Here is an 18,532-nt window from a genome sequence, read left to right as displayed (position 1 = left end):
GTAGGATGCTAACCAGTTCTGTATTCTGACGGTCAGTGGCTGTCCAGAATTTCCCATTCCTAGCTTGAGATGCCAAGGGTTGAACCCTGACTCCTGTTACATTACATGCGAAGTGTGTGCCCTACCATTGAACCACAGCCTTTCCACTGATTGAGCATGATTTCACCACCGCAGAGGAACTGAAAAATCTGGACTCTGCCCAATTCTGTTCTGATCTTGGTAGTATTTTTGAGATCGCAATTCAGATTTTCCCTTTGCTCCTGCAGCAAATGAAATGTAAATGCAAGCACTGTGTGTATGTGGGATGCTGAACCTTTTTTTGGTTTGTTTGTTTTTAATAGAGGGGACAAATATAAGTGATGGAGTCTTCCCTGGGCAGCAGTGTGTGTGTGTGTGTGTGTGTGTGTGTGTGTGTGTGTGTGTGTTTTTAAAAAGCCATACCTTGTAACATTTGCCAGATACAATTAGGTCCCCTTGCTCTATACATCATGAGCACAATTTTCAACAGAGAGTGCAAGGCAAGCGATACGTACAGGATGGTTCTATTGGGCCCAATTTGCTGGCATGGTTTTTCAACCGCTGGGAGTTGAAATTGCTTTAAAATTGCCTTAAGGTGCCTGCTTTATGATAGATGCCTTTAATTGATTTTAATGTTTACTTTGGAACGAATTGTTTTATTATCGTTTCTAAACTGCTTTGAGGGACGTCGTCAAAATGTGGGATAAGGATTCTAGAAACGAACATATTCTTAGTGGATATATTTGTTTATTGCCTCTCTAAAATATCAACTTCCCTAGCCTCCAGAAAACTCAAACATCTATTGTAGGGAGTATGTCTCTGAATGCCAGTTTCTGGGGTGCCCAAGTGGGGCTCGCAAAGAGGCCCCTTCCTTAGTAGTCCCCATATTCATTGGCACCTCCCATTATTGTATCAATTTAATAAAAGCACCTGAATTTATTGGGTGTGGGGGTTTTTTAGAAGCTGCAAAGTGGAAACTGGGCAATCACGTCCTTAGACTACTTGCTGCCCAGGCCTGAGTTGTTCCTTCGCACATGAATCCTCTCCCTTGAGGGGATGTAAAATTAATCCTGGATAGATGTGCAAAAATGCTTCTGCTGATCTTGCTCCTTAAACAAGCCTTAGGTCCTATGCCCATCTGGGATCAATAAAATATATAGCAAAATCTCTTCCGCCCCCCTCTCCTCTGCCCTTTGGCAATGCTTTAGGCTTTCCAATTCTCCTAGTCTCCCAGGAAATCTTCTCATTTAACCTTTCTTCCACCCCCCCAGGCACAAACCGGCAGATGGGAAGAAGGGGATGTTGGGTCAGGGTCGGGCTAATAGCCTATTGCCTTCGGTGACACTTCCTATGTAGTCAATGAAGCATCCTCTGTTTTCACCCCTTCCTTGCTGATTAACATCCTGTAATCAAAATGAGTAGTCTGCTTTTGGGGGCGGATGAGATCTGGCCTCTGTATAGCCTGGTCCCATTACGTTCCTTGGGGAATTGGAGTGAGAAGCAGAAATTTCCCACTAGATCTATGTTCTTTATAACGTTGGGTGGTTCCAGTATGGTTGGTATACATGTGTGTAGGGGATAAGTTGAGATACAGCACTTGCAATGAACAGCTGAAGTATTGCAGCTGAGTTTAACATCAGCAGTGTTAGAAACTCAGATACATCACCTAGGCTCCAAATGTAAACCAAGGTTAGAGGTAAAGGTAAAAGGACCCCTGACCATTAGGTCCAGTCGTGACCGACTCTGGAGTTGTGGCGCTCATCTCGCTTTATTGGCCGAGGGAGTCAGTGTACAGCTTCCGGGTCATGTGGCCAGCATGACTAAGCCGCTTCTGGCAAACCAGAGCAGCGCACGGAAACGCCGTTTACCTTCCCGCCAGAGCGGTACCTATTTATCTACTTGCACTTTGACGTGCTTTCGAACTGCTAGGTTAGCAGGAGCAGGGACTGAGCAACGGGAGCTCAGCCCATCATGGAGATTCGAACCGCCGACCTTCTGATCGGCAAGTCCTAGGTTTAACCCACAGCGCCACCCGTGTCCCTTGTAAACCAAGGTTACAGCCCCTGAAATGGAATGTCTAGTTGCCATTTTTGAGGAAGATGGCTCTCAAGTCTTATTTTTCAGATGACGGAATGACTATCCCTTCAACATCTGGCTTGTTTAGATGACAACCTTGAACTAGTTTAAGAACTTTGAGAACTTAAATGACGAAAAGTCACTTGATCCAAGGACAGTCCACATATATATTGGCCTATTCCGACCTCTTTTTCTTAATGGTGACATGGACCATTCATCACGTGAGAATATTCTTCGCAGCTGTGAGCAGGGCAGTGGGGTATTGTTCACTGCTCCTGCTCAGGCTGCACGGAAATTCCTGAAATTCATTCTGATGGTGCAGATAAAATATAACCGAAATAATTCTACAGCATGTGGTATTAGTGTGTGAAAGCTGTCAAGATCCAATGATCCCCAAGCCTGCACCTCCAGATGCTGGCAATGTCAGATGGTTTTTAAGTACTGTATTTTTTGCTCTATAAGACTCACTTTTTCCCTCCTAAAATGTAAGGGGAAATGTGTGTGCGTCTTATGGAGCGAATGCAGGCTGCGCAGCTATCACAGAAGCCAGAACAGCAAGAGGGATTGCTGCTTTTGCTGTGCAATGATCCCTCTTGCTGTTCTGGCTTCTGAGATTCAGATTTTTTTTTTTCTTGTTTTCCTCCTCCAAAAACTAGGTGCGTCTTGTGGTCTGGTGCATCTTATAGAGCGAAAATACGGTAATGTTAAAACAAACAGCTTCCAAGGGAAATCTGCAGAGCTTGAAAAGCGCTACCTCCATTTGAGTGGAAGACCCACTTTTGACAGCCCCTTGCGTGACTTAAGAATCTCTGCCCGTTGTCCCTCCTGAAACTTCATGCTTTGTTGCGTATTCCGCTTCCTTGTGGCGGCACAACAACCTTCCCTCGAACCCCAGTGGCGACTGAATGGCATTCCTTGGCTTGAGCTGTAGGTGTTAAATTTCTTGACAGTTGTGGAAGCCTCTTTCTTACGGTGAATGGATGACTTCAGTCAGCCAAACCAAGTCTTGGCAGGCAGAGATTTTAGTGTGTGCTGGTAAACGAGGCCAGAAATGGAACGGAGATTGGCAGCTATAAACATGTAAGATCCCTGTGGTTACTTGAAGGAAGAGGAGGAGGGGGAATCGCACTTCTGCATTTACTTTCCAAAAGAGACAAAACTTTTCTAGTGAGCAAACTCGCTTCCTTCGCTTGACATTTCTGCTTGGGCCAGCGTAGCACATCGTTCGGTTTTTAATCAAGCGCGCACATTCTCTGCAAGAAGAGTGGAGATATATATCGACTAGGGGAACTGTACTTTTTGCTGCGTACGCTTCCATCTCGCTCTCTTTCTCGACGTGTTTCATTTGGTCTGCCGTGTTGATGTTTCGTGTTTGGTCTGGGGGTGCTCTGTGGTTTTGAGAGTTGGGCCAGGCCTGAAGGAAGAGCAGGAAATGTTTTATTGCTGAGCTAATTTCTCCTGCCTTTTCCAAATGCGACTCTGTTTCCTGGGGCAGTGGGTGGGTGGAAATGACCAACATCCTTTCATATAGAAATGTAGCATTAAAATATAACTAGATGTGGTCAGTGGGGGGTGTAAAGGGGGTAAGGCAGGGTAATGCAGCCCTGAGACTTCCTTCCCCACCTCCAAACCCCCAGAAAACAAATGAGGTGATAAAGAGGCTTTCAAGTTTTCAATATTGTCTGTGGCAGTGAGCACTTAGGGCTGATTTCCTATTATTTTATTATTTCCTATTAATTCTATTATGGATAAATTCTATTTAGTTGATCAGACACCAAGAAACTGTTGTGAACCTCCCTGGGATGATGATGATAATGGAAGAAGAAGAAGAGCTTTAAAAAAATGTTACACTCATGTTGAACTTACTTGTAGGATCAGTGGCTATTTAGATCCCTATCCCAAGATGGCCCTTTTCATATCACCCCCACTGTCTGCCTCCCCCCAGTAACATCTATGAGAGAGCGGGATTTTCCAATTGTAGAGTTTCCTCTTCCTGCAGTTAATGAACACGAAAAGGTTTTGAGCGCTAGCAAATCGGTTTTCTGCTCTGGAACGAGGTGGTTTTGCTCACTCAGGATAATTCAGGATCACTGCTTTCGAAGAGGTCTCAAACATGTCCTGGCTTTCTAGCTACTCAGCTCCCAGCGAAAAGTTTACGATGCTGACCTCTCCGATTCCTCCACTGCAATTAAAATCTCCACCAAGAGCAGCTCCAGCCTCTGCTGCCAAGAAATCAGCAGAGAATGTCTCTGTAATTTCCTCTCAGGCTGTCGACTCTTCCCCCTGCCCACAGACTTACACTCGCAATCGCATAGATGGGTTCACTTAAAGACAAGGAAATGAATGCTGCTGCATTTCTGAACACAGAGATGAGGGAACTGTGGCCTTGCGGGGGCTGCTGGACAACAACCCCCCCCTCACTGACCATGCCAGGTGAGGCTGGTGGGAGTCCATCACCTTCAGAAGGGTCAGAGGTTCCCCATCACCTCTTGGCCGGAAGACTTTTTTTTTATTTTTTAAACATCTCTGTTGAAAGGTCAAGAAGTCCATAATTATTTGTGCACTAAAGCATTGTGAGATGTAAGTAAAAGAGAGAAAGAGAAACAGAATCCGTGTAGAAAGGAAAATAAAGGGGGGGGGGACACAAAACTGTATAATTTACAAAGTTGTTATTGTACTTCACCAGATCTTAACCTACTACAGTATTTGTAGTATGGATTCTAGAAATATCCTTGAATTTGTCTATGGCAAGTCTGCATTTATATGCAAGTTGTTGATACGTTGCGAGCTTGTATAAGTCTTCAATCCAATCTTAGAAGGAGGCTGCATTTTTTATTTTTCCAATTCATCAGTATCAGTCTTTTTGCCATGGTAAGGGCACAGAGAGTCCACTCCTATTGTCCTTTTGTGAGGTTCCATGTGCTGGGCATATAATTCAAGAGGCTATTTTGCTTTGTAAATGTAAGGTTGTTCCGTTGATGGTTTCAGTTACCTTCTGCCAAAAATCCTTCAATATAGGACAATGAAAAAGCATGTTTTAGAGAAGCATTATCCCTCTTGCGTATCCAACAGTTAGGTACCTTAGATAGCCCTTTTTTAAAACAAACATAATGGGGTCCAGTATATTCTAAATATTTTGTTGTATGAGCTTCAATTTAATGTTCAGAGACACCCTTGTTTGTTGTTGTTGTTTAGTCATTCAGTCGTGTCCGGTTCTTTGTGACCCCATGGACCAGAGCACGCCAGGCACTCCTGTCTTCCACTGCCACCCGCAGTTTGGTCAGATTCATGTTTGTAGCTTCGAGAACACTGTCCAACCATCTCATCCTCTGTCGTCCCCTTCTCCTTGTGCCCTCCATCTTTCCCAACATCAGGGTCTTTTCCAGTGAGTCTTCTCTTCTCATGAGGTGGCCAAAGTATTGGAGCCTCAGCTTCACAATCTGTCCTTCCAGTGAGCACTCAGGGCTGATTTCCTTAAGAATCGATGCATTTGATCTTCTTGCAGTCCATGGGACTCTCAAGAGTCTCCTCCAGCACCATAATTCAAAAGCATCAATTCTTCGGCGATCAGCCTTCTTTAAGGTCCAGCTCTCACTTCCATACATCACTAGACACCCTTGTTATAACAGGCCAAAAGACTTCACCTTTACCTGTCATGTCTGCTGGGGGAGTTGGGAGCACATCTTCACCTGGGAGGTCTCCACCTTGCAGTCCGTGATCAGTTATGGATGGTCCCCTGAATGGGGACCCTGTTGCAGTGGTGAAGTCTGAGATGAACCAAGAGACGGATCTGCATGCTGACTACAAGTAGATGCTACTTATACCATACATTGGTCCACCAAGCTCAGTATTGTCTACATTGACTAGCACAGACGCGTCAGGGTTTCAGGCAAGGGACATTCCCAGCCCTACCTGAAGAAGCCAGGAATTTTACCTGAGACCCTTGGCATGCAAGGCAAATGCTCTACCACTGAGCTATGGCCTTTCCCCTAAGTGAATTACCTTGGGCTGCAGGACCAAGTATCTGAGTCAACAGGGTGATGCAGCAGCAAAAGAAAGCTAATGCTTGAAAATGTTGTCTATAAGAATAAAAGAAAAGTATTATAAATTAGTTTGGAGATGGTATTTAACACCAGTCAGATTAAATCAAATAAACAAAGAATATTCGGTATTACGTTGGAGGGGTGCCAGGAAACTGAAGACAAAGAGAAGAAGAGTTAGGATTTGATATCCCGCTTTATCACTACCCGAAGGAGTCTCAAAGCGGTTATCATTCTCCTTTCCCTTCCTCTCCCACAACAAACACTCTGTGAGATGAGTGGGGCTGAGAGACTTCAGAGAAGTGTGACTGGCCCAAGGTCACCCAGCAGCTGCATGTGGAGGAGCGGGGAATCGAACCCGGTTCCCCAGATTACGAGACTACCGCTCTTAACCCTTACACCACATGGCCTCGGTTCAGTATATCTGAAGGAGCGTCTCCACCCCCATCGTTCAGCCCGGACACTGAGGTCCAGCGCCGAGGGCCTTCTGGCGGTTTCCTCACTGAGAGAAGCCAAGTTACAGGGAACCAGGCAGAGGGCCTTCTCGGTGGTGGCACCTGCCCTGTGGAACGCCCTCCCACCAGATATCAAAAGGAACAACAACTACTAGACTTTTAGACGACACCTGAAGACAGTCCTGTTTAGGGAAGCTTTTAATGTTTGATGCTAAGTTAGTCATGCCCAATAACTTCAACGGGTATAGACTTAGATGTAACTCTCAATGTTTTGGGTTAAGCCCCTGCTTTCCTCACATCCTGATCCTTTGGCAGCGCTCTCTTGGAGCAACGCCACAATTAATCCACCGTTTTGCTTGAGCTTGCAACGTGAAAGCAGAGCTGTTTTCTTCTTCTTCCTGTGAACTCGTCGCTCCAGCCCTTGGCTCTTTGCCAGCCGAGTGAATGGTTTTGTCTGTGAGTGACCTAATTCTCCTGCAGTGGATTGTTCAGTGATACCCAGCGCTTGAGGCAGCTGGTTCTCCCCACCCTCTCTGGGGACGGGGAGAAATGACCGTGAATCTGCCAGCTTCTTGTAAGCAGGGATAACTGGTTCACTGGCAGCAAACTTGGTTTTCTTATCAGATTCCTCACCTCTCTTTTCCTTGGTTCCTAATTTATAAGAAATTGCCTGTCCCCTGGAAGGATGACTTGAGAAACAAGGGCCAGGACAGTGAGGCCTACTTAAAACCTGATGTTCCTTTTGACACATGAGCATAGCTTTCTTCATGTTTGGCTCATTTAGGGCAATGCTAGACACTCAGATATATAAGCTAATTGCCAAATGGCACCTTAAAACTAGATTACAGTACTCACAACGGAATGTCTAGGTGCCTTTTTTTTTTCTTCAAGAAAGTTGTTACTGTTATTCATTTCATTTCTATACTGCTTTATATTTTAAAGGGAAAAAATCTCTTTCTTATTATGCTTTGTTATAAACACCAACAAAAAGAAAAACGAAAAACCATACATCAACGTCGATGGTTACACCAAACACAAAATAAACAAAAGAATAAAATCATATATTCTGACAGTAGGTCTTCTTAAAGTACATCTAACTTCCCATCTTCCAAGTTAAGGGGTGATATGATAGCCATGTTCAAATATATAAAAGGATGTCACATAGAGGAGGGAGAAAGGTTGTTTTCTGCTGCTCCAGAGAAGCGGACACGGAGCAATGGATCCAAACTACAAGAAAGAAGATTCCACCTAAACATTAGGAAGAACTTCCTGACAGTAAGAGCTGTTTGACAGTGGAATTTGCTGCCAAGGAGTGTGGTGGAGTCTCCTTCTTTGGAGGTCTTTAAGCAGAGGCTTGACAACCATATGTCAGGAGTGCTCTGATGGTGTTTCCTGCTTGGCAGGGGGTTGGACTCGATGGCCCTTGTGGTCTCTTCCAACTCTATGATTCTATGATTCTATTCTAATATTTACAAACTTATTGCCTAAACCTATCTAAAGAAAAAAATCTCAGAGTGGTTTACAACACATTAAAACATCAAATGAAACAATCTAGAAAGAAATTCCAGCTTCCAGGAAGATGTTTCAGAGCCTTCTCTAAGTGACATTTGGCTATGTTTATTTACCTACCTCATTTATAGAGCTGCCCCATAGCAGAAGGACTCTAGGAAGCTGTAGTGGTTAGAGTGTTGGACTAGAACCTGGGAGATCAGGGTTCTAATCCCCACTCGGCCCTGAAGCTCCCTGGGGTGACCTCGGACTCAGTCGCAGCCTCCTAACCTACCCTACCTCACAGGGTCGTTGTAGGGATTAACCGAGGAAGAGGGTGAACCATGTACTCCTTGGAGGAAAAGTTGGGAGATAAATGCAACAAATAAGGTCTTCTGCTTAAATAAATGCAACAAATAAGGTCTTCTGGAGGGGCCAGCCAGATGGAGAGGTCAGTTGCCAGCCTGGCATTCAGAGATCTGCATGTGGTTGCAAAGTACACCTGGGGGATTTCTAATGCCGATTTAGGGGCAGTTAACATGAAGCCCGCCCCCAAAATGTCCAAAGGCTTGTTGGCTTCTCATAGTCATCTGGTTGGCTACTCTCCGCAAAGGATGCTGGACAGGAACGGAATGAGTTCCTTGATTTAAAATAGGTTGCCCATTTCTGCTGTGTACACGAAAGAATGATCTTCAGCTCGTAATTTTCTTGTCACTCAAGTAGCATTTTTTCTGCAAGAGAATAAACTCTTCCCCGTTTAGTACCTCTTTTTAAAAATGTCACGTCTCAAGAGTTTCCAGTTATAATCTGAACTATTTGGGTAACTTTTATCAGCAAGTTTCAGGTGGGTGGATCATTGTGTACCAAATCATCTGTCTCGGGAGCAGCTGTGAGTTGCTTGGGGTAATGCAAAACCAGCGTTGTGTTTTCTGACCTGGTTCCCTTTGTCTCTTTGTTTCAGGACCAAGAAGAAAACAAAGGAGCCACGAGCTGGCCAGAGTTCTACATTGATCAGCTTAACTCCATGGCTGCTGTAAGTGGAGGATTGAGAAATCTGCTTTCTGGCTTCTTTAAACAGAAGAATGGTTCTGAGAACTAAAACCAGGGCTGTGTTGCAGAAACCCTAAAAAGTGGTTGTTCTTAGCGATGGTTAGTGAAAGCAAGCCAGCTTCATAAACCGTGGGTTGAAGTTTGGCATTGTTTCAACTAACCATAGTTTAGCCGAATCACAACCTTCTGGGTTTGGACTCTGTTAATCAGAACATAAGTCAGACCTTCTGAACTCACTTTGTGGGCTACACAGTGGGGAGGCTTTGAGTCCACGTAGCCTTGGGTTCATTCTCATAACACAAAACTATGGTTTAGCACAGGCATAGTCAATGTGGGGCCCTCCAGGGGTTGACACCAACTCTATTAGTATTAGTATTATTATAACCTGCCCACTCTGTGCACATATAACACATACTGGGAGCCAGTGTAGGTCTTTCAAGACTGGTGTTATATGGTCTCTGAGGCCACTCCCAGTCACCAGTCTAGCTGCCGCATTCTGGATTAGTTGTAGTTTCCGGCACACCTTCAAAGGTAGCCCCACATAGAGCGCATTGCAGTAGTCCAAGCGGGAGATAACCAGAGCATGCACCACTCTGGCAAGACAGCCGGCGGGCAGGTAGGGTCTCAGCTGGAGTACCAGATGGAGCTGGTAAGGCGGCTGCCCTGGACACAGAATTGACCTGCGCCTCCAAAGGGTGGGCTTATAGAAGGGACCCTGAAGTTGGAAGGGATCCTGATGATGCCCTAGTCCAACCCCCTGCAATGCAGGCATATGGGGTTGTCTCATTTGGGGATCAAACCTGCAACCGTGGCATTAAGAGCACCACACTCTAACCAGATGAGCTATCCAGGCGTGCTATAACATGGAAAGAAATAGGCAAAGAAAAACGGCAGCTTCCCTGGCAGCCGTTGGGAAAGGGCTGCACATATCCAGGTCTCCCAGACCCCCCCACAATCCCCCCACAGGTCACAGCTCCTGCCCTGGCCCTTGTCAAGGGATCTGCAGATGCTGCGGTTGCAAAAAAAAGAAGCAGCCTCTATTCGCCCTCAGTAAGAATTCCAGCCCCCTCTGCTTGCTCCTGTTGGCGTAACGAGGCAACACTTGCCCAAAGGGCCTATAAATCAGCTCACTTAAAAGACAAGCCGGGTCTGTTTTCTTTGATCAAGGGGCTCTTGTTGAAGTCATTAGAGAGTTTGTAGAAACAAATCTTCCCCGCGTTTGCAAACACACACGTGGCATGATGCCACCGCAGTTGCTTAGACAGCTGCAGGCAGAGCGTCGCTTGACGTCTCCCGCGCAACCTTCACCTCTGCTGTATCTGATCAGTCCGGCCTCCTCTCTCTCTTTCTCTCTGGCCCTAGCAGGCTAAGCCAAATGCCACCCACAGCTCTTGGCACCCAGAAGCACCTGAGAGTGCAGGAGAGAGCTCCTTACGGAGCAAGCTCCAAGCGGAAAGACCTGCAGAAAAGTCTGATCTGCACAGAAGCAGAAATGAATTGGGAAACGGAGCTGCTGGACGAAAAACGTTGCACACAGAGGGCCTTCATTAGGGCTGTGAGCTTGCGATTCTGCAGAAGAGATGTTATCTTGGTGGACGTTATTAAAAAGCAAGCTTTTCGTCCTGATAGCAACCAACCCATTCTTGAAAGTGGGCAGGTTGGGATGTGTGGCTTAATCAGGGATAGCCAACGTGGAACTCACCTGATTTTACTAGACTAAAACTATCCAGCTCTACCTCTCCTTAAAATCAGAACCAGTGAGAGTGGTGAATGCCCAATGTGAGTGTCTGGAGGAGGTTGGTAAATGGATGATAGTTAACGAATTGAGATTGAATCACGACAACACAGAAGTACTGTTTCTGGGGGACTCCCTGGTCCAAGATGGAGTAACTGTGCCCCTGAAGGACCAGGTGCTCAGCCTGGGAGTCATTTTGGACTCACAGATATCCAGGGCAGCTGTACCAGCTCCACCTGGTACTCCAGCTGAGACCCTACCTGCCTGGGCACTGTCTCACCAAAGTGGTGCATGCCCTGGTTAACTCCTGCTTGGACTACTGCAATGCACTCTATGTGGGGCTACCTCTGAAGGTGACTTGGAAACTACAACTAATCTGGAGTGAGGCAGCTAGAATGGTGACTGGGAGTGCCTGCCAGGACCATTTAACACCAGTCCTAAAGGATCTACACTCACTCCTGATATGTTTCCAAGCACAATTCAAAGTGTCAGTGCAGACCTTTAAAGCCCCAAACGGCCTCAGTCCAGTATTCCTGAAGGAGCGTCTCCACCCGGACACTGAGGTCCAGCTCCGAGGGCCTTCTGCCAGTTCCTCTCACTGCAAGCAGTGAGGTTACAGGGAACCAGGCAGAGGGCCTTCTCGGTGATGGAACGCCCTCCCTTCAGATGTCAAGGAAATAAACAACTATCTGACTTTTAGAAGACATCTGATGGCAGCCCTGTTTAGGGAAGTTTTTAATGTTTAATGTTTTATTGTGCTTTCAATAAAGTGGCACCTTGGTTTAAGAACAGCTTAGTTTATGAACAACTTGGATTAAGAACGCCACAAACCCCGGAAGTAGGTGTTTTGGTTTGTGAACTTTGCCTTGGAAGCAGAACATGTTCCGCTTCCTGTTGGGTGTGTTCCATTTGCAAATTGAATCCCCCACTGCTATGGGAAAGCACACCTTGGTTTAAGAACGCTTTGGTTTAAGAACAGACTTCCAGAACAGATTAAGTTCGTAAACCAAGGTACCACTGTATTCTGTTGGGAGCCCCCCAGAGTGGCTGGGGAAATCCTGAGAGCCACTGCCATGTGAACAGGTACTGAGCCAAACAGAACAATGATCTTACTTAGAATCATAGAACTGTTGAGTTGGAAGGGGCCCTGGGGGTCATCTAGTCCAACCGCCTGCAAAGCATGGGGTCCAGCTTTCTGTGTTACTAGCTCATTTGGCAAAGGACGCTAGCTTAGTAAAAAGAACAGCTGTTTTCCATGCAGACAGTCCCGGGTTCAATTCTCAGCATCCTCAGGTAGGGAAGGTCTGAAATCCTGGAGAGCTGCTGCCAGTCAGTGTTGACAATATTGACCCAGTGGTCTGATTCGGTATGTGCTCCTACTGATCCCAGGACACGCTACAAAGGAGTTATCAACCCCTCCAATACAGAGCAGCACTAAAATATTACAAATAAAAACATTTAAAAAAGCACAAACCACATTTCTAAAGGGGAAAAAACCTGGGTAGTTCTTTTTCAGACAAATGAGTTGATTCTCATTGAAACCAGAGGCAGCTTGAAAGCTTTCTACCTTCCTCGTGCCGATCTCTCCAAATCATTTTGGATGCAAGCAGTCTCGACTGTGGGCCACCAAACTTGTGAAACATATGGATGTGTGTGTGTGATTTTTCTTCACTTGTGGTGAGATCTAGCGTTCTGGACATAGCTTCAGATTTTCAGCTTCTCAGATGTGGGCATTTCTCTGCTGGAACCATAAAATGCCTTGCAAATGTTCAGTGTCCCTGTTGCACATAAAACACTTCAGCTCCACTTAAGAGGAAAAACCTTATCCCCTTGGATTTTTACGGTGAATTGCTGCCATGAAAGGATGACATCATTGGTTAAACATTTCTGCAGGGCAGCTTACTCCCTTAACATCCCGGTGACAGCTGTCCGATTGCATCACTGCCTCCAAGACGGCTTTAGAGGAAATGTTAACAACTTTTTACACACACACACACACAGAGGATCTACCCATCCTAGTTTCATTATGCACAGACTGCTAGACCTCATCTTTTGCTGGCACTGTGAAACCAAATCCATGTGGCTACTGGGACAGGAGAGATGATAAGGATTTGGTGGGTTTTGCTGTTCACCTGCCCCCCCCCCCCACTCAGCATATCAAGTAATAGCATATCAAGGGAAGTAATAGTGCCACTGTATTCTGCTCTGGTCAGACCTCACCTGGAGTACTGTGTCCAGTTCTGGGCACCACAGTTCAAGAAGGACACTGACAAACTGGAACGTGTCCAGAGGAGGGCAACCAAACTGGTCAAAGGCCTGGAAACGATGCCTTATGAGGAACGGCTAAGGGAGCTGGGCATGTTTAGCCTGGAGAAGAGGAGGTTAAGGGGTGATATGATAGCCATGTTCAAATATATAGAAGGATGTCACATAGAGGAGGGAGAAAGGTTGTTTTCTGCTGCTCCAGAGAAGTGGACGCGGAGCAATGGATCCAAACTACAAGAAAGAAGATTCCACCTAAACATTAGGAAGAACTTCCTGACAGTAAGAGCTGTTTGACAGTGGAATTTGCTGCCAAGGAGTGTGGTGGAGTCTCCTTATTTGGAGGTCTTTAAGCAGAGGCTTGACAACCATATGTCAGGAGTGCTCTGATGGTGTTTCCTGCTTGGCAGGGGGTTGGACTCGATGGCCCTTGTGGTCTCTTCCAACTCTATGATTCTACGATTCTATATGGGAAGAGACGGTAGCTTATTGGTGCAGGATTGGCACACAGAATGTCCCAGTTTCAATCCCCAGCAAAACTGGGTGGTTGTTGTTGTTTTTAAAAAAGGAAGGTTTGGGAAGCAGGAGACAGGGAAGAGATATCCTCCATCACGACCAGACTCATTTCTGCACACCATTTGCTGAACAGAGAGAGAAATGAGAAAAAGCAGGGACTATAGCAAAAGGCAATAACTTCCTGACTCCGCTTCCACAGTGCAGTCTGTTATCATCTCAGGAATGTGGGAAACGTCCTTGATGATTCCAGGAGAAGGAAACCACACGTGCGCTAGGGTTCGACCACCTCACAGTCCAGTGCTGGAGGAAAGCAGCTCAGTAATGCCAGGACAAGCCAAGAGGCGGGTGGATAATTCAGCTTCAAGAGAGCCTTTAAACAGGGTCTCCCAACTGAGTGTGGGGAAGGCTAGTTAATACTCATGGAAAACTAGAATCGTAGAGTTGGAAGGGACCCCGGAGGGTCATCTAGCTCAACCCCCTGCAATGCAGGATTATTATTTTTTGGCCCAACGTGGGGCTCAAACCCACAGCCATAAGACTGAGTCTCGTACCCTACAAACTGAGCTATAAAAGCAGGAAAACATTTTGGGAGCAGAAGTCACAGTCTGAAGGGCAGAAAGTGCTGCCAGCCAGTGTAGGCTAAGCTAGGTAGACCCAGTGGTGCAGGGCATCTTCTTAGGGAAAGGACTGTATAGCTCAGTGGGTAGAGCATCTGCTTTGCATGCAGAATGTCCCAGGTTCAATCCCTGGCGTCTCCAAGTAATAATAATAATAATAATAATAATAATAATAATAATAATAAATTTTATTTATATCCTGCCCTCCCCAGCCGAAGCCGGGCTCAGAGCGGCTAAAAACAGTAAAATGATAAAATATTCTAAAATCATTTCATTATAAGTAATTCCAATCAAATTAATGGCAACCATTGGGCTGGAAGTTCTGTGAGGACTGCCAAAGGAGGGAGTCAGGCTGTGCCCTGGCCAAAGGCTTGGTGGAACAGCTCTGTCTTGCAGGCCCTGCGGAAAGATGTCAAGTCCTGCAGGGCCCTAGTCTCTTGTGGCAGAGTGTTCCACCAGATCGGAGCTACAGCTGAAAAAGCCCTGGCTCTGGTTGAGGCCAGCCTAACCCACTGTGACCTGGGACCTCCAATATGTTTTTGTTTGAAGACCGTAAGTTCCTCTGTGGGACTTACCAGGACAGTAGGGCTGGGAAAGACTCCCTGCCTGGAACCCTGGAGAGTCGCTGCCAGTCAGAACAGACAGTATTGAGCTAGGTTGGCCCGTGGGTCTGACTTCCTCTGTGCAAACAGGCAGCTTTTTCCACCCCCCAAAAAAGAGGGATGGAAAGAAGAGGCTGAGTAAACACTAGAAAGGGATTCCTTTCTTAGATGTCCCTGGCAATGAGCAGAGGCTTGGAGGCAGCTTATAGAATCCTTCCTTGGACTCTTCCACTTGCCGTGGGCACAAGATAATGTGCTGTTGATTAGATCACTTATGAAACTTTCTGATGCTGAAGTGCTTTGCAGAATGCCTGGGCAGCTTTGAATATCAGCGGGTGGTGTGTGTGTGTGTTTGGTAGCTTGGCAATGCCACCAGGAGCTCCTCTTTGCAGTGTCCCCTTTAAAGCAAACATGGGGCGCAGATGACAAAGTCAGGAGGGAGCGGGGCCACCGCGGCTAGAGATCCCATGTTGTTGCTCGCCACCCTGACCTCCGAGTGGTGCAAGATTCCGGGGGTTCAAGGCGCTCCCCTAGGACTTGTTTCCTTTTGCAAAGGAGGCACAGCAGAGACTGCCGTCTCTTTAGGATATAGGTGTGGTTTATTTCCACATATATGCAACCTGAGCATACGATGGAGGGGTTCACAACATCAAAGGGCCTTGCCTCTCCCATAGCCGCAGCCTTGGACTCTAGCAGAAATCAAACATCCTGCTTTGTCCCTCTGGCTTTTCAGCCTGTAACTTTATACTGCTAGGTCACATTGCACACACTCTTCAACTCTAAACTCTGGCTTTTGTCCGTCTCGCTATCTGTGAGCTGGAGGAGGGGACTCACCCAGTAGTGTTCTGGTACAGAGCCCCCTCTCTTTTGCTCTCTTAATGGCCCATCACCTCTCCTTCTTTTTCTTAATGGCCCTTCGCCCAGGCGATCACCTCCTGAGGAAGTTAGCCTGGCTTATTTTATAACACTTGCTAGGTGAAATATACTCAGAGTCAAGAGTGGATTTCATGCTCTTTATTCAGCTCAGAGTGGTGAGGAGGAATGGAAGTTCCCCCAGAATGTCTGCCTTGTATACATTATTTACACAATGGGCCCCACGTGATTGGCTAATTCTGAGATTCTCCTGAAGGCCAATCAGGTTGCGGATTCCCTTCCACCTGGAGCTGGATTGGGTGGCTCCTGTGGACCAATCAGACTGCTGCATTCTGGATCTTATTGTTCTAGGACCAATCAGACTGCTGCATTTTGGATCCTATTCAACTCAGTGCATAACACCAGGATTATAAGGATTAAAAGTCTGGCATCCACAAACTCATGTCACTATAAAGAGTGTGTTGGGTAGAGTTTTCCAAAAGGCATGTTTTGGAGACAGGGACAGAGAGGAAGTTATACTGAATCAGACCACTGGCCTGTCTAGCAACACATTGTCTATAGCAGGGATGGGGTACATTTGCCCCTTCAGACTCCAACTCCCATCAGCCCCAGCCATAATAGCCTGTGATCAGGAACGGTGGGGATTGTTGTCCAATGGAATCCAGGATATCTCTGTTTCCCCAGCCGTGGTTTACACTGAGGCTGACTCTCCAGGGTTTCAGGAAGAGGTCTGTTGTCAGTGTTAGGCGCATTTTGCAACTGGCATGGGTCCAATTGCAACCATGTGGAGATTTCTGAATGTCAGGTTGGTGTTTGGGGAAAATGTCACTTAGAGAAGGTTTTTCCTTGAAAGTTGAATTTCAGGACATGGTTTGGCACAGAGAATTAAGCATCCTGTTGCATCTGTGCAAATCCACACATGTCTGTTGAAATTTTGCAAAATGTCTTGAGATTCAGTTTGGGAAAATTATGAGCCATCCATGCTCTCCCAAAGGGACGTGGGTGGCACTGTGGTCTAAACCACAGAGCCTAGGACTTGCCGATCAGAAGGTCGGTGGTTTGAATCCCCGCGACGGGGTGAGCTCCCTTTGCTCGGTCCCAGCTCCTGCCCACCTAGCAGTTCGAAAGCACACCAGTGCAAGTAGATAAATAGGTACCACTCCGGTGGGAAGGTAAACAGTGTTTCCGTGCGCTGCTCTGGTTCGCCAGAAGTGGCTTAGTCATGCTGGCCACATGACCCGGAAGCTGTACGCCGGCTCCCTTGGCCAATAAAGCGAGATGAGCGTCGCAACCCCAGAGTCGGCCACGACTGGACCTAATGGTCAGGGGTCCCTTTACAGGGCAATCCTGCGTATGTTTACTCAGAAATCAATCCCATTGAATTAAATGGAGTTTATTCCTAAGTGTGCACAGGATTGCAGCCTTAGTTATCAGCTGCTTTTCTTCTGTGTCCATTTAGACTCATGTACTTGGCACAATAGAAGCCATTTGGGCTATAAGCAGGCACTATGCTAATAATGCTATATTGCTAAATGAAATTAAATATGGCCTAATTGCTAGTGTGCCGTTAAATGCTTCTCTGCCCTTCCTCCTTGTCCTTTGTGATTTCTCTTCTGTTTCATTATCATTAACTTCCTACAGAATCGGTTGCTCTGGGGCTGAATATTTTTCAGCTCAGTATGAATTGTTGCATATTAAACAGGGTGTCACAAAGCAATGGAAATGCAAGCATATGAATCTGCTTTTAGATCAAGCCTGCACAGACTTTAGGCTCACAGGATCTACTTGCTCCACTACCACCTGCCGTTGAGGTCCACCAATCAGAGCCTGGTGCAAACCAGTGACTTGCAGTGTTAGAGCAACATACTCCTGGAAGTAAAGCAAAGGGGCCCTCTGTGGACATGCTTAGCTTAGGAATCAGTGCTAGAACTGAGCTCCCAGTCCCGTCACACAAAAATCCACTCCTGGTTTCCCCCCCAAGCTTTCTTAAATTAGTAGTGTAATTTACAGGGCAGCGGAGTCTTTTTTTGTTATTAGTGTTACTAAACAGTTGGGAGTCTGCCTCTTTGTTGATCTATTTCACGTTGTGCTGGGATTCTAGATTCGGGTAAGTAGCCGTGTTGATCTGACGCAGTCAAAATAATAATAAAAAAAATAGTCCAGTAGCACCTTAGAGACCAACCAAGTTTGTTCTAGGTATAAGCTTTCGTGTGCATGCCCACTTCTTCAGATACACTGAAACAGAAGTCACCAGACCCTTATACCGTATTTTTCGCTCTATAACACGCACCTGACCATAACACGCACGTAGTTTTTAGAGGAGGAAAATCCGTAGGCATGCGACCCGTAGGCATTCCCTAACACGCATAGACATTTCCACTTACTTTTTAGGAGGAAAAAAGTGAGTGTTATGGTGCAAAAAATACGGTATATACTGGGAGGCTGGGGTTGTGTTTTGCTGGGATGTTCATGTTTATTGTGTATTCTGGCTTCCGTGCAAAATGCAATATGTAAATAAGCTGGCTGTGCCTAACTTATTTCTTGCGGTGATTTTCTTTTTACCTTCTGCAGAGAAAATCGCTGATTGCTTTGGAAAAAGAAGATGAAGAAGAGCGCAGCAAAACCATAGAGAGTTTGAAGACGGCGCTGAGGACCAAACCAATGAGGCAAATGATTTTCCTTGCTTTGCTGCCCAACTTCTCGCTTTCCTATTGGTTCTCTAGCGAAAGGGTTCCTGGAATTGATTCTCTAGCCAAAGAACTCTTAATGTTAATCTCCATAAGGTTCTGGTCAGTCATTG

The 18,532-nt window shown here is 46.2% G+C and overlaps 1 protein-coding gene across 2 annotated transcripts in view; it reads left to right on the top strand.

Annotated features, from left to right (window-relative positions):
• DAAM1 (dishevelled associated activator of morphogenesis 1) overlaps window positions 1-18,532 on the top strand; it is a 180,917-nt gene that overhangs the window by 100,452 nt on the left and 61,933 nt on the right. For both annotated transcript variants that reach the window (XM_083434806.1, XM_083434805.1), the window contains exons 4-5: window positions 9,039-9,110; window positions 18,304-18,398. In XM_083434806.1, the coding sequence (XP_083290932.1) occupies window positions 9,039-9,110; window positions 18,304-18,398 (167 nt within the window). The remainder of the gene's footprint in view (window positions 1-9,038; window positions 9,111-18,303; window positions 18,399-18,532) is intronic.

This window comes from Podarcis tiliguerta (genome assembly GCF_965153285.1).
Source record: "Podarcis tiliguerta genome assembly, chromosome: 1".
NCBI lineage: Eukaryota > Metazoa > Chordata > Lepidosauria > Squamata > Lacertidae > Podarcis > Podarcis tiliguerta.
Note: the sequence above shows the minus strand (reverse complement) of the source record. Positions and strands in the feature narration are given on the sequence as shown.